Source organism: Corythoichthys intestinalis, chromosome 20 (genome assembly GCF_030265065.1).
Source record: "Corythoichthys intestinalis isolate RoL2023-P3 chromosome 20, ASM3026506v1, whole genome shotgun sequence".
NCBI lineage: Eukaryota > Metazoa > Chordata > Actinopteri > Syngnathiformes > Syngnathidae > Corythoichthys > Corythoichthys intestinalis.
In genome coordinates, this window is record NC_080414.1 from 5,390,771 (window position 1) to 5,412,506 (window position 21,736).

The 21,736-nt window shown below is 37.9% G+C and overlaps 1 protein-coding gene across 8 annotated transcripts in view; it reads right to left on the reverse strand.

The window, feature by feature from the left end:
- Nucleotides 1–21,736, reverse strand: part of zfhx4 (zinc finger homeobox 4) — a 459,048-nt gene that overhangs the window by 125,500 nt on the left and 311,812 nt on the right. For all 8 annotated transcript variants that reach the window (XM_057824359.1, XM_057824357.1, XM_057824356.1 and 5 more), the window contains 3 exons: nt 20,440–20,658; nt 19,988–20,279; nt 11,976–12,517 (listed from right to left, as the gene is read on the reverse strand). In XM_057824359.1, coding sequence (XP_057680342.1) covers nt 11,976–12,517; nt 19,988–20,279; nt 20,440–20,658 — 1,053 coding nt within the window. The remainder of the gene's footprint in view (nt 1–11,975; nt 12,518–19,987; nt 20,280–20,439; nt 20,659–21,736) is intronic.

The following is a 21,736-nucleotide window of genomic DNA, read 5'->3' on the forward strand; positions in this document are numbered from 1 at the left end:
AAACACAAAACTGCCTGACCAAACGCCCTAAAGTTTTGAACGTGACCCCCCCAAAAAAAAAAAGCTGCCAAAACCTTGCCCGAGGAAGGGAAAGTGCTCATCTAACGCAAGAGAGAGAGCGAGAAAGAGAGCGTAACTGAATGACTGACTGGTGAATCAATACTAGCATACTTTTACACCAGAGACTGAGTCACATGATATTGAGAATCTGTCGATACCGGTCCCGATCCGCTACCGAAAAAAAAAATTAAACTTAAGTTCCAAACATGTTATTGTCCCACCGTGCCGTCTTTATAATGTGAATTATTTATAAACAAGAATAACGTAGAAAAATACTTAACTTTATTAAGTCTTCATTGAGTGAGTCCACTCATTCAGCAGAGAAAAGCCTCTCACTTACACTATGAGATGCCACGGCACACTTATGCAAGTTTAACGATGATTGACAGATTTGTGCTTTTGATCGTAGAGCTACCAAGCTTCTCAGGCAAGATCAAAGCTACAAACCTGTCAATCATTGTTAAATTTAAGTACCAAACGCAAGCTGGACAGTTTGGCCGCAGTGCTTAGCAGGAGGAAGGGTGAGTTTTTTTTTGTTTTTTTTAAAATTAAAACCCAGATTCTTTTCACTCGATTCCGATCCTCTGGAAAATGACGTGATTGGCCCGATTTCCAATCACGTGATCAGATCGGGACATCCCTAATAGATACATGGGGTTCATGCTTGGTACAGTACTTTAACACAATTTCAGTTATACAAAGCAGATAAGGGAGTCCTTACAATGAAGTACCACACAGGTAAGGTACTTAAAGTGTAATGAAACGTATTGTTTCCATTTTGCTGCGTCATTTGAAGTGGCGGCACATTGGTTAGCACGACGTTGACACCTCGTTGTTCTGAGATCAATGGTTCAATCCCGGGATCCGGCATTCCTGTAAGGAGTTTGCTTGTTCTTCGCCTGCCTACTTGGGTATTCTCCGTGTACTCTCCAGCTTGCTCCCACATCCCCAAAACATGCAATGTAGGTTGTGTGAATACTCTAAATTGTCCGTAGGTATGACTATGTGTGTAAATTGTTTTTTTTTGCCTTTGTGTGTCCTGCAATTGGCAATCAACTAGCCTAGGGTGTAACACCTTTGTGAGGATAAGCAGTGAGGAAGATGAATTAATGAAATTATTTGAGAATGGCTACCATTTATTGGTATCCTAACCAAATGCTTGGTAGAAAATCAATGCAGATTAATATTTGTCATTGCAAACTGAGCTGACATTAAAAAGTGGAAACGAGGTTAACACCACGGAACTTGAGTTGCAATTTAGGTTGTCAAAAAAAAAAAAGACTATAGATAGTCCCCGGGTTCCATTCCTACCATGGTGATGTAACCCAAATTGCGCTCTGGTTTAGGCTGTAAGTTGTTTCAGCTAATATATGTTTGCTTATGAATTTGCAATTAAGTTTAGAGCTACAGTTTGTGGACTTATGTGTGAGCGATTTGCTATGAGAATTGTAAATACGCTAGCATTCATAGCATTTAAGCTAGAGGACTTTTGTTAGGCAAATTAGGCTAATTTAATCTACTAAATTTACATATTGATCAGGCTAGATGGATATTTGGGCACCAATTGTTTTGTTTCAAGTGTTTTATTGTTAAAATGCGTGTCGTTCTGAACATACGTGTACCGTAATTTTCAGACTATAAGCTGCTACTTTTTTTTCCCCTCATTTCGAATCCTGCGGTTTATAGTCCAGTCCCGATTATTTGTTGATTTATTTGGGTTACGAGGGAATGCTTCATTGACAGTGGCGTCATAAGACTGTGATAAGACATCATATTTATGACACGACACTACCATTACTGAATGCTTATAACATTAAGTGTCATCTGGCAAATTATGTCACTAACTCTAACTCAGGATCTTTTACCTCCATTTAAAACTTAATTATTTGCCCGATGACACTAAATGATATTTGTTATAAGCATTAATTAATGTTTTTAAGGGTGTCATATCATAATTATGATTGTGTTATGACAGTCTTAAGGCACCACTGTTAATTCAAGTGTTACCAAGTACTATAACTAGTAATTAATGAAATAACTGGAACAGTAACTGAAGAAATGATTAGCATAGAACATGAATTTTGATTGTTACTTACATCTGTAGCACCGCAATGCATGCTAGGAGGCAAGTTGGATGACAACAGTGTTGACAGCAGGTGGCGGCAGAGATTGACTCTCTCCCCCAAAGGAGCATTAATGGCCAAATGAAGCTTCTTGAAGCAATGAATGGTGGTTCATTTGGTCTTATGACAGTCTTATGATGCTGCTGTCAAATAAATAGTTCCCAGTTGATATCTTTTTGGTGTAAATATCCCATAATACAGTGAGGACAGCTACAGCTTATAGTCCTGTGCGGTTCAGGTTCATCTATGAACAAAAGTTGTTTTCGTGTCAAATTTGGTGGGTGGCGAAAATTACAGTACATATGTGATATAGCTTTACAAGTTGTCAAAAGTGAAGGAAGTAAAAAGCTTCAAAAAGCACAATCATTTAGTGAGGACAGAACATATCATATTAATAAAGTAAAGGAAAAAAATAAGATACTGTGAGGTACAATAAGGTACTGTTTACGTGACTAAAAAATAATGACTGGAGACAAAATGGCGGACATCATGAAGTCGAAATCACGTAAGTCAAGTACGTCATAACCCGGGGACAACCTGTAGTCTGCACATCATACACATACTGTATCAAGTCCTGCGTAATAAAGATCTGCTAACCATCTGGTTCAAGTCTGGAAAGGAGAAACTCTTATTAATATCGAGGAGGATTAGCGAAGGATAAAAGCTGTCTACTCAAACGCTACAAGCCACAGTGTACACACACACACCCATTCACACAAGCACCTGCATTTATGCTTTAATTAGCCTTGTACCCTCCCCCACTTCACCAGAAGCTCTCATAGATATCCATTGTAATGGTGGCAGGTGAAAGGCGAGACTGTTTGAACCATTTACAAGGCACAGGGATGAGGAGGTGAAAAATGAGGGGACACAAGGTGAGGTCAGTCGGGTGAGAGGTCTGCATCATGACAGGACGCGATGATTCGGGAAGAATAACAACGATTTGAGTTAATGGGAGACAAGAACGCAGTGATCAAGCAGACAGACGCTCAAGTGGGAAGACTTCATAATGGAGACAACGTTTGAACCAGAGATTTAACAGTGGATATAAGTACACCTCGATGAATTTATGCAACGATACGCTTCCGTGTGAGCATATGCGAGGGACTGAGCCGTAAACGGTGTCATGCATTTGAAATTGATCTATCTCTTTACTATTCCTGAGGACTATCACAATGGGTTTTTATGCTAATCTACAGGAGTCAATCTCCTGTCTATTTTCCCATCACACTGGTCTATATGACAGTCTGATAATTTGGGCTGCATATATTTAGAGATATTTGATTTTCAAATGAGCGTAGGACGAGTTGACCCTCTCTAATAGCCAAGGCACAGCACTTGACTTAATACTCAAAATGCATAAACTAAGTGATCTGCATTCTAAAGAGATGGTCTAAATACAATATGTATGCAAGAAAGGCAATAAATAAGATAGGAAGAGATGCTGATAATGAGAAAAGGGCCGACTCTTAAGATGCATCAACAAATGATTTCCATTGTTTAATTGGCACCAGTTGTTAGCCAGGGGAATTATGGGTTATGACTAGGGCTGTTCCGATCATGTTTTTTTGCTCCCGATCCGATCCCGATCGTTTTAGGTTGAGTATCTGCCGATCCCGATATTTCCCGATCCGATTGCTTTTTTTTGCTCCCGATTCAATTCCAATCATTCCCGATAATTTTTTCCCGATCATTAAGAAAAAAAATGAATAAAACTCGGACGAATATATACATTCAACATACAGTACATAAGTACTGTATTTGTTTATTATGACAATCAATCCTCAAGATGGCATTTACATTATTAACATTCTTTCTGTGAGAGGGATCCACGGATAGAAAGACTTGTGACTTTGTATATTGTGACTAAATATTGCCATCTAGTGTATTTGTTGAGCTTTCAGTAAATGATACTGTAGCCATGCCCAAATGCATGATGGGAAGTGGAACCATGACTGCGCGTAGTGCTACCAATAATATATCTTCTCTGCGTTGGGAAATTACATATTAGGTGTTAAGAAAAAGATCAATTGCTACCTTGCTTCCCCACATTGCTTCCCATGATATTTCTAATCTTAGGGAGAGGGATTGTAAGGCTTTAGCCAATTAAAAAAAGGCTCCAAAGGCTGCCAAAATTCACTCTACTCATTTTACGCTGCCTTTTATCTCTCTATATAGGTAAAACAGAGCCATTACAGATTGAGCGCGACAATGCGTGAGTGGGTCGTGCAGCGCATGCATTAATTGCGTAATTATTTTAACGTGATACATTTTTTAAAAATTAATTACCACCGTTATTGGGATAAATCTGATAACCCTACCTTAAATACACTGTACAGAAAGTAATTTGGGAACATTTTTGCTTTAACATACTCAGAAAAGGTTGAAAAACACTGATTTATCGGAAGGTGTTCACGTTTGCCACTTCTCTCAACACGTGTGGAAAATAATGAGCAGAAATGCACGATGGATTCGGGATGTCCATTGGTGCTAAAATCATGACAGAAAACTGGACAGAGACAGGCAGACATTAGGACGGACGGGGGAGGGGTATTGGCGACTGAGGACAGTGGAAGATTTATTCAGAGAGCCATCTGAGAAACAGGTGCTATGGCCTATGAGACAGTGTGTCTGTGTTTGTGTGTATACGTATACGTGTGTGTGTGGTCCATGAACATGCAACATTGACCATGAACATTCTCCACTCCTAATGACCCAAGGGCACAGCCCTGATCGCAACCTCAAAGCCCAGTGGACGCACACACGTTGGCTAGAAACTGACCCCCCCACTTAGCCCTGCAACACTTGTGAATGGCACTGACAGATTTACTCCCGTCTCCTGTGCGTATTAAAGGCTGCTGTTTGTTATTACAAATCATAAACGAACCCATACATCATCATATTCAATGCTAAGCTAAACATGAGCGCCGGCCAGCGACAGACATGCTATGCTATGATCGTGTTTAATGTTCAGCTAACCACACAGGCTACTGGCACAACATGTGCACAAAGACTTGCACTCAACAGCTGTGCTAATACTGAATTTAGGTAATAGTAGATGTAACCTATAATATCTAACACAACTTTGTAAGAAATTTTAAACGGAAATTGCTTTTGATTTGACCATAATAAGCCCCTTTCATACATATAACCCGGTAAATTCCAGTGTATGGTGACACGGGATTTACCCGTGTCATGGCTTTCAGACATGGAGAGACAAATACAGATTAACAAGACTTGCAAGTTTGGAAAAAAAAGTTAACTAAATGACATTCTTGGAAAAGTAGGACTAATTCAAATTTATAATTCCCCCGGACAAAATGATTACATCAGTTGCCATTCTAAGGGAAGCAGGTCTATATTGACACAGGGTTGAATGTGGGATGGTTGAAAATTAAATCATGAAATACATACCTTATTACAAATAGACATTTTAAATAGGGCTGTCAAAATGATCGCATTAACGGGCGGTAATTAATTTTTTAAATTAATCACCTTAAAATATTTGGCGTACATGCCCTGCACAAACAGATTAAAATGACAAAACAGTACAATGTACACTTGTTATTTGTGTTTTTTGGAGTTTTGTCGCCCTCTGCTGGCGCTTGAGTGCCACTGATTCTATGGGCTGCAGGACCCATGAGCATTGTGTAATTATTGACATCAACAATGGCGGGCTACTAGTTTATTTTTTGATTGAAAATTTTACCAATTTCAATCGAAAACATTAAGAGAGGTTTTGACAGTAACATGTTTAAAACTTTTGTTTAAAAAAAAAAAAAACAAGTTTTTTTCGGTATCGGATCGGGACTCTGGATTGGCAGATTTTCAAAATCATGTGACTCAGACTCGGGTGAGATCGGGACATCCCTAATTTTAATTCCTCTGTTGTCAAAATTACATCATCTAATTATGATTAGGAGTTGGAACCTCTTGGTACCTCACGATACGATACGATTTGCGATACAAAGCTCACGATAACGATGATCTGACGATATGGCAATACAAAGATTTTCGATACAGTGGTCAGAAAATCTTCTAGGATATTCTACAAACAACGAATAAATAGAGAAAACAAGCTTCTGCTGTGAATTGGAATGTGTTTATCACTAGTAGATGTTCAATCCGTTTGAAGTGGGAGGGTGGCAGCGAATGAACGTTCGCTGCCATCCCTCCCACTTCAAACGGATTGGACGTCTATGGCCGTCAGTGGCAGCCAATGACAGGCAATTAGGTAATTTTGGGCCATTTAAGGTCTCACTGGAACAGCACCAAACCAAAGTTCCAGCATCATCACTTTGTCCAATGCAGATTCTTGACTCTTGACAAGGTGATGATGCTGGAACTTTAGTTTGGTGCCGTTCCAGGGCGATTTACAAAGATGATTGCCTGAAAAAGACATCAAAATTCATTTTGGGCCATTTAAGGTCATTTACCTGTTGATTTTCAGTTACTTGCTGTTGATTTTGGGGTATTTTATGGATCACTTCCTGTTTATGTTGAGTTACAGAACAGGAAGTGACCTGGGAATCACCCAAATGCATAGGCAGTGACTCAAACTCAACAGGAAATGACCTGTAAATGCCCTAAAATGAACAGTAAGTGACCTGGAAAACCGGACAGAATGACTGTGAATGCTCTGGTTTCGAATGAACGAATGTTCCCAGTAAAGATAGGTCCGATCACGTCATTTTCAAAGTATCGGAATCGGCAAAAAAATATCGGACATGCCTTTTTTTAAATATATTTTTTAATTAAATCGTTTTCTAATTGTATTTAACGTTACAGACAAAATGTCTTACACTCATCCGGAGTCTTTAGTTTTGGTTTAAAGTTGGGCTATCAAATTTGTCGCGTTAAAGGCGGTAATTATTATTTTTTATACGCAATTAACATATGCGCTGCACGACCCACTCACGCATTGTCGCGTTCAATCTATAATGGCTTACTGATTTACCTATATATAGAGCTAAAAGGCAGCGTAAAATGAATAGAGTCAATTTTGTCTTTGGAGCCTTTTTTTAATTGGCTAAAGCCTTACAATCCCTCTCTCAACAATTAGAAATATTGTGGGAAGCAATGTGGGGAAGCAAGGTAGTAGTTGATCTTTTTCTTAACACTGTTATTTTCCAACGCAGAGAAGATATATCAACTGGTGCCACTACGCACAGTCATGGTTGCACTTCCCATCATGCTTTTTGGCAGAACAGTTAAATGGCTACAGTATCATTTACTGAAAGCTCAACAAATACACTAGATGACAATATTTAGTCACAATATACAAAGTCACATTTATCCTGAGAATGTTAATAATGTAAATGCCATCTTGAGGATTTATTGTCATAATAAACAAATACAGTACTTATGTACTGTATGTTGAATGTTTATATTCGTCCGAGTTTTATTCATTTTTTTCTTAATGCATTGCCAAAATGTATATGATCGGGAAAAATTATCGAGAACGATTGGAATTGAATCGGGAGCAAAAAAAAAAAAGCAATCGGATCGGGAAATATCGGGATCGGCAGATACTCAAACGAAAACGTTTGGGTCGGATCGGAAGTGAAAAAACATGATCGGAACAACCCTAGTTCCCAGTCTAAATGGATCGGGCGTCGAGCACCGTCAATGGCAGCCTTAGAGTTAACTGAGACACTATGATGGTGGAAGATTTTGGTAGCAACTTTTTTTTTTTCAACATCGACACCTTTTTAAAACGATATCTCGATTCTTGGCAGGAGCATATCGATAACCTTTTGGGACACAAAGTATCACGATATATCACCATTTCGATATTTTGTCACACCCCTAATTATGATGGTTGATGTCTATCTGTGACAAAAAAAATGAAAACGGCAAGACAAGCAGTCGACTTTCTGGAAAAACATTCCTATTTTAGTCCTTTTTTTCTCCCCAAAGATATTCCACCAAAGCAAGGTCTTTTAACCGAGGCAAGTGAGGGCCAGCCCAATGCCCGCTCTGTGCACCCTTTGCACAGCAATACCACATCTACCCACTCGCCGACCTACAGACCTCAACAAATGTGCTCCACAGATGAAGCTTTTAATGCCTCTGGCAGTAGTCCCAATATTTTACCCGTGGCCATGTGGTACATGATCTAGTAAAGTCAAACAAGTGGGAGAGAAGGCAAAGGAGTGGTAGAACTGAAGTAGAGGAAAAAAATAATTTCTTTTATTTGACCAGAAAAAAAGCACTTCTTTCATGTATTGGCAGAGGTGAAAAGCACATGGGAATGGAGGTAGCTTGGCCCGGTGCATAAAAGATCCGAGTGTTGATGACTTTACCATCTGTTTTTTTGGAAACACGGAAAATCTTTATGGCATGGGAAACCATTTGAAGACACAAAACAAAAAGCGCATTCAGGAGATTTTATGACTGCTTTGTAGCGGCGACGAAGCACTTCTGAAGGGAATTTGAATGTGTCTTTTTTTCCATACTTTATAAAAGAGAGACAAATGACATTTGCAGCACATAGACATGAAATAAACGAGTTTCGTGGGACTGGCAAGTGTCGAGGGAGTCAAAATAAAACAAAAAGGTGGGGTTGTGGCAAGAAAATGCTTTACCCAGGACTGGACATAATGATCAAGTCATCTGAATTATTTTGTTTGATTGCACGTTGTTGTTTTTTGGACTAGAAGTTGCACCAGTCAAAGAATGCGCAATAAAGAGGAGATAAACGTAAGTAGGTCACACAAGAGTGCAGGTCGTCCCCGTGTTATGAACGAGTTCCGTTCCTACCCTGGCGACGTCACCCGAATTTCCGTAAAAGTCGATTTCAACCCTTAAGTACCCCTAAACCCCCCCCTAAATCTAAAAATAACTACCCAAAAACATGTTTTATACGTCATGTACTGTCCTAGCCAGAAGGCGAGCTAAACACCGAAATGACGATGTGGTTTGCTGACTATATTCATCTGCTCATGACATCAATACTTGCAGAATGTAATTAAAACAAAAATGACATTAAATCAGCAATAACAATCCACACAAACAATTAGCATGTATCAGTTAGCGTCCGTTCATCATCAAAACTGTGGATACTTCACAAGCAACAAATGCGTGCGCAAGCCTGCAGTTGTCATATAACACCAGTGGCGGACTTGGAAATTTTGGGGCCTAAGGCGAACATATCCATGGGCCCTCTTAATGGGTCGGGGGTTAAAAAAGTAAGATGGATGTGGAGGAAATATGTTCCGGTACACTAGGGCTGTCCTAAATGACAAATTTTCTCCTGATTAGTCAGCCAACTAGTTTTACGAACAGTTGACTAATCTAATAATTTTCTTTTTTTTTTTTTTTTTACTAGTTTAGCAATGAAATTTTGTTGACACTTATTAATTCACAAAACCATTTTGGAACACTTAAATTCTTTATTAAAGTACAAATAATCATCTAAATAACAACAACTAATCACAAATAAACAATGAGGTTAAATGCTGATAGCATTTACTAGTGCAAAAGAATGGAAAGTAAACAGATTCAGAACACTGACTTTGCCTTTCCAACATTCTTCGAAACAATTCTTTAAAAAAAAAATTCTAGCATTATTATTATAGTTGATACTATATATATAATAGTAGTATAATAATCATAATAATTATTCATTGCCAATCATATTTGTCATAAAGAGTGTCATTTGAAAGCTATTCTTAGTGTAGAATCTGTATTCTGCAAACACTCTAAGTGGGTCTGGCGTGCCACGAAAGATGCGCATGCTGAAAAGCACCTCATACCCACTGTGAAGTATGGGGTTGGGTCAGTAATGCTGTGGGGCTGTTTCGCTTCCAAAGGCTCTGGGAACCTTGTTAGGGTGCATGGCATCATGAATGCTTTGAAATACCAGGACATTTTAAATCAGAATCCTGTTGCCCTCTGCCCGAAAGCTGAAGATGGGTCGTCACTGGGTCTTCAGCAAGACAATGACCCTAAACATATGGCCAAATTTACACAGAAATGGTTCACCAGACACAAAATCAAGCTCCTCCCATGGCCATCTCAGTCGCCAGACCTTGTTTTGTTGGCAAAAGGGGGTTGTACAAAGTATTAACACCAGGGGTGCTAATAATTGTGACACACATTATTTGATGTCAAATATTTTTTTCTTTATGTGGGATGTTTTCCCCACTGAATGAGTGCACTTGTATTGAAGGTTGAATTTTTCTCTTTTTTTTTCATTAAGGTCCCATATTATTTGAAAAAAAAAAAAAAAAAGATTAGATTATTATTAGAAGCTAAAAAACACATCTTAACCAGGGGGGCCAATAATTATGGAGGGCACTGTAGGTATATGAAGTCGTTTTTTGTGGGAATACGTGTTTGAATCATTTGTTAAGAGCGTTGTTAAAAAAAAAAAAAAAAAAAAAAAAAACATTTTGTAGCATTTAAGCTAACGGACGTATGCTATGTAAGTTAGCCAATTGTTCTTTTATTGTACTGAGATCCTCATTTATTTACTTTTTAATACCGTTTGAGGCTCAGCTCAGGTAATTTTTATGTTCCTTATCCAGTTACTCGATTATTCGAACAAACTAGTTAATTGATTAATCAACTACTAAAATTATCGATAGCTGCAGCCCTAGTATGATACATGTTTTTGGATTGTTATTATTATTATTATTATTTTTTTTTTAAATTTAGAGGGAGTTTTGATGTATTTAAAGCAAGGGTGGGCAAACTATTCCACAAAGGGCCGCAGTGGGTGCGGGTTTCTGTTCCAACTCATCAAGAGGAAACCTTTTTACCAATCTGGTGTCTTGCAGGCGCAATCAGTTGTTCACAGGCAGGTGCTTCTTGTTTCAGCAGAAACTTCATTGGTTAAACTGTCCTTGCTGGATCAGTTGGAGCAAAGACCAGGACCCACTACGGCCCTTGAGGACCGGTTTGCCCACCCCTGATTTAAAGGATTAATTCAGATTTATGCCAGGGCAGGATCGGAACTCGTTCGTAAACCAGGGGATAACTGTACCTGCTCTACATAAAAAAAAATAAACTACTGAATACAAAATGGCGGCGTCTGTTTTCCGAAATTTCCAGGTTCGCCGTGAATCAGTAACAGGCACACTTTTGCAAAATAGAAAAAATAGAAAATCGTTTACTGTGACAAATGAGCGGGGAGCCAGCACACTCCGGTAAGGCGGCGAAGGAACAAAGCCAGGCGATCCGTACGTGACCCGCTGGCGGACTTCACGGTAAGTGATTTTCATTGCTCAGGGACATTTCGTTTTGCTGTAACGGTAACGCGGGGATTCTGGGGTTGACAAACTCAAATCTAGCGTCATCGTTGACATTTGTTGATACTTGTTTGCTTGCTCTTGTGGGATTGTAATCAATAAATCTCATTTATTCTGCATTTCCTAATCAATAAACATTGTCTATTTTGCAAAAAGTGTGCCTGTTACTGATTCAACGGAACCTGGAAATTTCGGAAAACAGCGTCGTAAAGTCAAAATCACGTTAAGTCAGTACATTGTCACCCAAGGTCTACCTGTATTGCCACCTGGTTCAAAGCAGGGCACATGCCTGTATTTTGTTGGAATCATCTTGCATCCACATGATGGGCTTTTTTATTTTTTGTCATTGCTTTCTCATGGGAACTTTTTAACCTTGTGATGGTCTCAGTTAAGAGGCAGCGCAAACTCTTTATAAACAAAAAGATGCCAAATCTAAACTTAGTTTGATTGTATCCAGCTCTCGCTACAGTGTATAGGAATGTGACTGATGTACGATATAACGCGGACAAACACTGCGATTAGATAAGAGCGGTTTTACCTTGTAAAGTCGTATGGCAGCCTCATGCCTCTGGTTGGTGGTGTGTAGCCTCAATTTATCCACGCTGTTGCTGTAGTAGTCACAAGCATTGCACTTGAGGTGCACGGGGTTGCCAATGGCCACACACTTTAATCTCCACTGGTTGGCCTTGCCTCCCTCCTTGATGTGGGCCACCAGCTGGTGCTTCTGCATGTGCTTGTCCGTCTTGCAGTGCAGCTGAAAGTTGGCCTTGAGCTGCGTGTTGTAGCTGCACAGCTTGCACTGGTAGACGTCGCCGACCACGCAGCGCCACTCCTCCTCGGGCAGCGAGCGCTCCGTGTTAACGTGGGCATTAAGAGCCTCCAGGCTGTCTGTAGAGTAGCAGTTGCACACGGCACACTGGTAGAGGCGCAGCGAGGGGTCACTAATAGGCGGCGACAGGGAGGAGAGGGAAGGGTCCACTGAGGACATGCCCCCCATTCCACCTGAGGACACCAGCGAGAGGTCGTCGGCCATCAGCTGACCGCCGGCGAGACGCAATTCCGATGATAGGTCACTGTTGACTGCAAAGCAAATGAATGATAAGGTGATATCAAAAATAAGATTCAGCTGAATTCCGGAGATTAGTATAGAACAACAAAAATACAAAAACAACATGGGAATAAATACGGTGGAAGAATCGAGAAAAACAAAGGGACGGTGAACCGAGTCCTCCATGCGGGCCTCTTTTACACAATAGGATTTGATAAAATAGAGCTTCACAGACAACTAGGGCTGCTTACAAAGTCTCATCTATAAAAAAGCCCTAATAGGATTGAATCAGGATCAATTACAATCATCCTTTTCAACTTGCTAACTCGCTCATCAGGTAGCTTTAATTACTTCTCTCAGCAGAGCCGGGACGACGCTTTTAAACCGCCGGGTTTTTCTCTCATCTAAGGACGCACACGCGAAGATGTGAAAAGAATGGACATTTTCTCTTTAAATTGCTCACCCAGACCTGGAAAGGAATCTAAACTAGCTTCCCCCCCCCCCCCCCCCCAATAGGCCCTAACCTGGAATTTTAGGGCCGTTAGTAGAAAGTAGTGCTGCAACGATTAATCGTTCAACTCAAGTAATTCTTTTTTGTTGTTGTTGTTGTTAATTAAACCTGTCCTGTTCAGCTGTTTGACACGGAGAATGGAAGTCTAAGTGTCCGGTTGGTCTGAACTAGAGCTGAAACGAATACTCGAGCAACTCGAGTTTAAAAACTGATCCGTGTAATATTATTCACCTCGAGGAATCGTTTAATTTTTCCAGCTCTAAGCATCATGTTTTGCCCGGGCTACTTTTAATGCGGGACAACGCACTGATGTCACGTGTATAAAGGAAGAAGCAATAAATTTAAAAAAAAAAAAAAGAAAATTTTAAACCTTACTGCAGCAAACAGCCGCTACAAACTACGTCAACGTTGCTAAAAACTAGGCTGCATGATGCTACTGTGGTAGCAGCAAGTAATAATAATAATAATAATAATAATACATTTTATTTCTAGAGCCCTTTTCAAAACACACAAAGACGCTTCACAAGAGACATGGAATCACAGTACGATAAAAAGGTATTAAAAGGATAAAAAATTAAAAGCGCAATAAAAAGAAGTAAAAACATAACAGAGCTAGGGGTTATGGTGGGTAAGAAAGAGTGAACAGGTGTGTTTTCAGTCTAGATTTGAAAAGTGATAGGGTAGATATGCTGCAAAGATCAGGGGGTAGGGAGTTCCAGAGCTGGGGGGCGCAATGACTAAAAGCTCTGGAACCAAAGGTGGAGAGGCGGACACGGGGGACGGAGAAGAATAGTGGTAAAGCGAAGTGAATGGGTTGGATTGTTCAGACGGAGAAGATCGCAAAGGTAGGGAGGGGTCAGGGGATGGAGTATTTTGAAGGTGATGATGAGGATCTTGTAGTTGTAGCGTCTGATGTGTCTCGTAGGTATCACTTGTATGATGAACTAGATGCGAAATGAGAGAGTCAACGGCTTTAATAAACAGCCGCCATCTTAAAGCACTCGCTCATGTAAAGTTAGCCCTGCGGAGAGCTAGGCTTCTATACATTATGACCACTGTCGATGCGTTGCTAACGTGTCTTACATACAGGCTTTATTTAATCTGTGAAAACATAGCGCTGTGGAGTGATGAGGGTGTAAAATAAAAACTTAATAATGCTAACTGTTAATTTTAGCTCAGCCATCATTGCTGGATAAAACACCAAGTAGCACTGGTCCCTAATGTGCTCCAATACAGCAGGTATCATACTGTAACGTTGACAAAGAGTCACCCGCTTCATTAGGTTGCAATTATTTATTTTTTTGGGAACTTGTGGAACAACCAACACACGACTGCTGTATGCCAAAGCCGACACGCAAGCACCCGCCAGAACCACACCAGGAAGGCACGTCGCTCGCTCTCCCGCACCTCCTTGACCCCCGCACGTCACGCGGTGCATTCAGGAACGCATGCAAATATCCCCGCCATATTCTAACTTGATATGTTACAATACATCTATTTTGAACACTGCAAAAACTCAAAATCCTATCAGGACTTACAGTTTAGACTAACTTAAAGCTTAACTAGAATTTAAAATTAGCTCGACACAAATGGAAATTTAACTGAAACACGTTGGAAAAATACCTAACTTTTAGGTGATGTGTGTTATCAAGCATAATGGCATTTTTAGGTAAGAATATATTTTTTATAAGATCTAAAAGTTTTTTGAGTGAAAGCAGTGAATGTGTTGTTTTTTTTTTTATTCTAGTCACATCTGAGATGCAATTGTTGGCTGTTTTCAACAATGTACATCGAAAATAAAGACATTGATTGACTGAAAATGGTTCAATATTAGATGAAAAGTCTTGTTTTCTAATGTATATTTATAATTGCTCTTTACCTATAAAAAATTTGTTTTATCCGATTACTCGATTAATCGATAGAATTTTCAGTCGATTACTCGATTACTAAAATATTCGATAGCTGCAGCCCTAGTCTGAACAGTTTTAATGTTTCACCTTGAGAGTATGACTTACTCCCATTGTGACCATTCAACATATATCGTTTATTATGACAAAACAGCGAACAGGAAGGGGTTATTGGGGAACAGAAGCAAAGAAACACAAGAAAAGAAAGAAAAGAATCACAAACAACAACAAGAAATACATTGAACACCTACACTAACTATTAGAGCTGGGAATCTTTGGGCACCTAACGATTTGATTACGATTCAGAGGCTCCGATTAGATTTTTTTTTTTTTTTTTAATGTTTTGTACATTAGTTCCAAAATTGTTCAAAAATCCTCTCAGGCTAAACCAAACTACTATTTCAGTATCAAGTTAACATATAACAGTAAACAAATATACAAAAATAACAGTAAATACAATACTCCGGTCCCCATTCTGTATCAGCAGCTTTAAACTACATTCAATTAATTTATTGTTGTGAATCAACCGTTACAGTTGTTAAAATTGCTCCCGTTATTCCATAATTTCCCTTCTGTCTACTTTTGACATGTCAAAGTTTTAAAACTGTTTCATCATTTAAAGATAGATTAGAGACAAGATTTTGCCGAGTTAGGAGTATTTTATATAAAAAGTTAATTAGGTTTGCTACAACAAAGCCTTCTAGAGAAGTCTACTGCTTTAAAATGGCGGTTGTTTACTAACGCCGGCAAGTCCGTCATTTCGCATCTCTGTTCAATAATACATGTTCTAACACCGCCGTCGTCTGTCATTTTGCATCTAGTTCTACATATATATGATATCTACTAGAGCTGGGAATCTCTGGGCACCTAACGATTCGATTACGATTACGATTCAGAGGCTCCGATTCGATTATAAAACGATTATTGATGCACCCCCCTCCTTTTTTTTTTTCTCCTTTTTTTTTATTTTTTAATGTTTTGTACATTAGTTCCAAAATTGTTCAAAAATACTCTCAGGCTAAACCACACTACTATTTCAGTATCAAGTTAACATATAGCAGTAAACAAATAAAAACAACATTAAATAAAAAACTCCAGTCCCCATTCTGTATCAGCAGCTTTAAACTACATTCAATTAATTTAATGCTGTGAATCAACCGTTAAATTTGTTAAAATTGCTCCCGTTATTCCATAATTTCCCTTTTGCCTACTTTCGACATGTGAAAGTTTTAAAACTATTTTAAAGATAGATTCAAGTCAATATTTTACCGATTTAGGAGTATTTTAGATAAAAAGTTAATTAGGTTTGCTTGGAAGGTTCGCTACAACAGCCTTGCAGGGAAGTGTACTGCTTTAAGATGGCGGCCGTTTATAACGCCCGCATCTAGCTTTTTGTAAATATGCTGCTAACACTACCAAATCTATATTGCATCTAGTCCTATATAAATGATATCCACCGTAACACTATATGGATGTACTTGTAGCAGCTTTTCGGCAGCAGTCAGGTATGTTGTTGTGTTTTTTTATCTCGTTGCATGAGTTGAGCTAGAGCCGTGGGTTGAGCATTGGCATTACCCGAGGGGCCGGGTAATGGGAGGCATGATGTTTAGCTACTCTCGCTCCTTTCCGTCCCAAAGACCGCGCGGCGCGCTGAGTGTTGTGTACTTCCGCTTTACTTTGCATATTTCAATAATCGGAATTTGGATGTTTGTGAATCGTTCTCGAATCTTCCACGGCCGAATCGCGAATAATCTAAGAATCGGAAATTTTGCACACCTCTAATATCTACTGTAGCCGTTTGTTTGTAGCAACTAGCAACCGGGCGTTGTTTGTAGCGGCTGTCAGGTATGATTGTTTTTTTTTTAATCTAGCGGCATGAGTTGAACATGATATTTACTCTCGGTCCGTTCCACATTGCGTCCCAAAGATCACGCCGACTGTGTTTTACTTCCGCTTTACCTGGTATAATTCAATAATCGGAATTTGAAAGTTTGTGAATCGTTCTCGAATCTTCCACGGCCGAATCGCGACTAATCTAATAAGCGGAAATTTCGCACGCCTCTACTAACTATTAATATGTTGGTGCTATCGTCAGCTAGATGTATTTCCGGTTGACACCATGTGGGGGGCCTGTTGACCAGGGAAAGAAGGGGAAGGGGGTGGGGAAGTCTATAAACTAAGTGACTGGGAGGGGTAGAGTGTACATAAATCAGCTCTGCTATCTAGAACCCAGTAATCGTGTGAATCCCTTGTGAGTGTAAGCCCTTTGGCAACCGACCCTCCGACGCCAGCCCCGGCACCGGGACCCCCCCACCCGACTAGAAATAATTCGACTAGAAAAAAAGCTTTGAATCAAATTTTGCTGCTTTCGAGGCTACGTTTAATTAGAGTGACTTTGTTATAATTTATTTCGAAAGTGTTGCATTTTCTTTTATTGATTTGGGTAGATACTATAACTGCCTTCTAGTGCAGTGCTTCTCAATTATTTTCTGTTACGTCACCCCCAGGAAGACATAAACGCCAACTCTCTGTCGCCACTGTAAGTAGAATTATTTGTCTATAAAAGTATTACTATAAGTACACATCTGCATAACATGGTGTCCTTTTTAATATTAAAGTATTATAGATCAACTTACAATTAAGTAAAAAAAGATTTAAAAGCGTAACAATTTAAATAGAAGTGGAAATTAGTAACAATAACAGTAAATAAATACTAAATAAACAATATACAAGTAAATAAAATACTCAAGTCCCCATTCCGTACCAGCAGCTTTAAACTGCATTAAACTGCGAAGAGAAAAAAAAACTATCATAATTGCTCAACGGTATATTAATGTGGCATAGAATTTTGTCCGCCAGTCACAGATTTTAGTGAAAGCTATTATTCATTTGGTGAATGGCACATAACAGTGCTCATTCCTACTGACAGTACTTAATATTTGAATATAAAACAATCAAGCTATCACCATCTAAACCTATGTACAGCTGCGCTCACTATAGGGAGCGGGGTGTTATCAGTGTAAATCACTGTGAGTACATCTTCTGGCTGGGCTGTGACCTCAACACTAGCGGAGGGAGTGTGTGTAACACTGCAGGGTCATTGTTAAATCTCCCTCACTCCTACGGGAATCCACTTCCTGCTGTGTGCCAGCATACGTGTGTTTGTGTGTGCGAGTTCTTTCTGAGGGTGTGGAGAGTATGGTGGTGAGGATTATGCTGATTTAAGAAAATTACAAACCAAAGATTAAAAATCATTCTCGTGTGTCGTCTCACAATCATCTTTTTAATCAGTGAGGGCTCAAAGAAAGAAGACTGACAGAGAGACGATAGGAGAGAAGAAATAAGGAGATGGGGAAAAAATGAGCTAGAGCAGCGCAGCTAACAGGAGAAAAATGCATGGTCGAGATAAAAAATGGAAAGGAATGAAAGAAATATACAGAAATACACAGATTATAACTGAAAAGGACACATTTTGAAAAGTGAATGACTCGATGAAAAACAGAATGAGAAGCAAACTTGAGACTAGTCATTTTCTTACGGAGGACCAGGAGTGCAAAAATTAAATGAATAGATACACAATAAAAAAAAAAATACGAAATGTGTCTTTAAAATGCTTCTATATCAATATTTTTTAAAATTTTTATTTATTTATTTCAATTTATGTCTATGTCTTTCAATATATCTTCATTTGTTTCAGTTTTTACTTAATTATTTCAACATTTCCATTGTTTTTATTTCCTTCAATATTTATGAATTAATTCCAATATATTTGTTTATTTCAATTTATATTTATTCATTTCATTTTTTTATTTATTTAAATTTTGGTTTCCATTTCTATTCATTTATTTCGATATTTATGGATTTATTCCAATATATATCAATGTATTTATTTCAATTCATATTTATTTATTTTAATTTTTATTTAGTTATTTCATTTTTGATTTAATTATTTCAATATTGATTTCCATTTTCATTTATTTCAACATTTATGTATTTATTCCAATATATATTTATCTACTTATTTGAATTTATATTTATCTACTTAAATTTATATTTATTCATTGAATGTTTTATTTAATTATTTCGACATTTATTTCAACATTTATGTATATATTCCAGTATTTATTTCAGTTTTTATTCATTAATTTTTTTATTCAATTATTTCAACATTTATTTCCATTTTTATTTATGTATTTCAACATTTATGTCTATATTCCAAAATATATGTATTTATTTATTTCAATTTTTATTAATTCATTTTTTATTTAATTATTTTAACATTTATGTATGTATTCCAATATTTATTTATTTCAATTTTTTTTTTTATTTCAATTTCTATTCATTCATTTCATATTTTAAATTTCATTATTTCAACATTTATTTCCATTTTTAGTTATTTATTTCAACATTTATGTATATATTCCAATGTATATTTATTTATTTAAAATGTTATTACTTGATTTCGTTTTTCGTTTAATTATTCCAACATTTATTTCCATTTTTATTTATTTATTTAAATATCTATTTATTTATTTATTTGAACGTTTATTTATTTTTTCATGATTTTTTTTTTAAATAAAGAAATATTTTTTATTTTGTTTTTTATTTAATTATTTCAACATTTATTTCCATTTTTATTTATTTATTTAAATATATATTTATTTATTTCAACGTTTATTTATTTATTCATGACTCTTTTTTTTTTTTAAAATAAAGAATTAAGAAATAGAAAATGGAAATGAATAAATTCACGAGGAATTTATTTGTAAATAATAAAGAAATTAGTAATAAAAATTGGAAAAAAAAAAAAAAATCTAAAGAGAAGCATTTTAATGACACATTTAATCATTTATTTAATTGCGTATTTATTTATTTAGTTAATTGTTGCACTCCCGGTCCTCCGTATTATCGAAGTATTGCTATTTTTGTGGAATAAAGATGGATGGTTGGAATGATGGATTGATAATCTTATTGAGGTTATTTCCCTATTAAAGTATTCACTCGTCAGTTGGCATTTAAAAAGTGGAACGGCCACCGTCTCGTCGTTAGCTCTCAAACATTTTCATAATTAATGTGTCACTTACCGAGACCGGATCCAAGAGCACTTGCTGTTGCAGCATCGAGCTGAAAGGGGTTGATCATCATCTGGGTGTCTGGGCCGCCGCTGATGGGGTTCTCCAGTTTGACACCTGCCAAGCCAATATTTTGAGCCAGATAATACTGGTAAAGCTCCGCCTCAGCAGGTGCCAGCCCTAGATGAAGACTGTGCTGGATTTGCTTCATGTTCTGCTGCAGCAGCATCATGTTGTGCATGTGTTTCTCGCTAGTCATATGAATTCGCAGGTTTCGGGCCACATTGGTCTCATAGTCGCACACCTGTACAAGGAAATAGTTATATTTAAATTAATCAAGGTCATGTATGTTTTGTGGAGGAAAACAATAAGACAATAGGATGAATCTTCAATTGTGTTGCGAATTAGCATGTTGCTATGACTGCATTACAATGCCGGTCTAGTAAGAGTTTATTTTGGATTACCTCACATCGCCACGTCGGCTTCTGTTTGGGCTTTGATGGCGAGGGTGCCCCACAGCCACCACCAAGGCCTGTACTAGCTACTGGGTTGGTATGGCTGTGGTTGTGGTTGTACTGTGCCTCACTTCCACCGTTCTGGAGTGTTTGGACATTGTTCAGATGCTTGTCTGACTGCATATGGATGCTAAGGTTGCCTTTGGTGGTAGTTGAATAGTTGCATACCTGAAATTCAAGATTTGTTGTTAGATATATACCTAGTATCTGTTATTAAAAGTGACACAAAGTTCAGTAAATGCGGTGTACAAAGGCCTTTTCACACTAGCGTCAGCCCAGTGTGAAGAGTGGTCCACGGCAAGCGCAAATGGTTGGAGCCACATAGCCTGGCGTAGATGTTGTCAGAAAGTGAAAAGCAGCAAGAAAAATTAATATAGTCCAGTGGTTCTTAACCAGGGGTAAGCCTCAGGAATTCGGTGAAGGTTAAGAAACACAGAGCCATATTTTGTACGCTGACTAAATTTAGGCAAATTGGTGTTCTAGACCAGATTTTGGACTGGTTTGCCCTCAATTTTGAGGCTTTATTGCATTTTTTCAAATGCTAGCCCATTATCTAATGGGTGGAGAAATTTGTTTGCTCAGTGGAAGGTTGACTGACACTTGGCATGAGGACGTAACAGACCTACAAGCAGTGTGAACTGCGTAGATAAATTTAAAAAAATTAATTTTATGCCATGAATGAAAACAAAAACAGAAACAGCGTGAAATGAAATGACTTTAGATTCATTGACCAACATGAAAATCAACAGCAAAAGGCAAAACTATTTGTAGTAATTTAGATATCTGGAAGAAATTTGAATAGGAATTTAATTACCGTATTGGCCCGAATATAAGACGGTGTTTCTTTGCTTGAAAAAGTGGAGGTCGTCTTCTATTCGCGGTCTAGCTATTACACCCATTCACGATGCTAGATGGCGCCAGATATCATTGAAGCAATGTTCTGTCATGACAGATCTCAGCTACTCTCACGTTTAACCAGTTTGCATTATTTTATTGCAATGTTTTTCCTTATTCAGATTTGTTTCAAGACTACAGTTAGTTATACTTCACTTTGATGGTTAAGGCAGTAATTGCAATTTTGTTGTTTTATCACAATAGATTGGTTTATTTACATTTCAAAAACCAGAAGCCATTCATTTAGGAATGTGATTGTACTTTAGTTTACATATTTAAATGCTCAGATATTAAAATTTGAATGAGGCAAAATAACATGCTTTTTCTCTCAAATATATTGTTATATTCATTT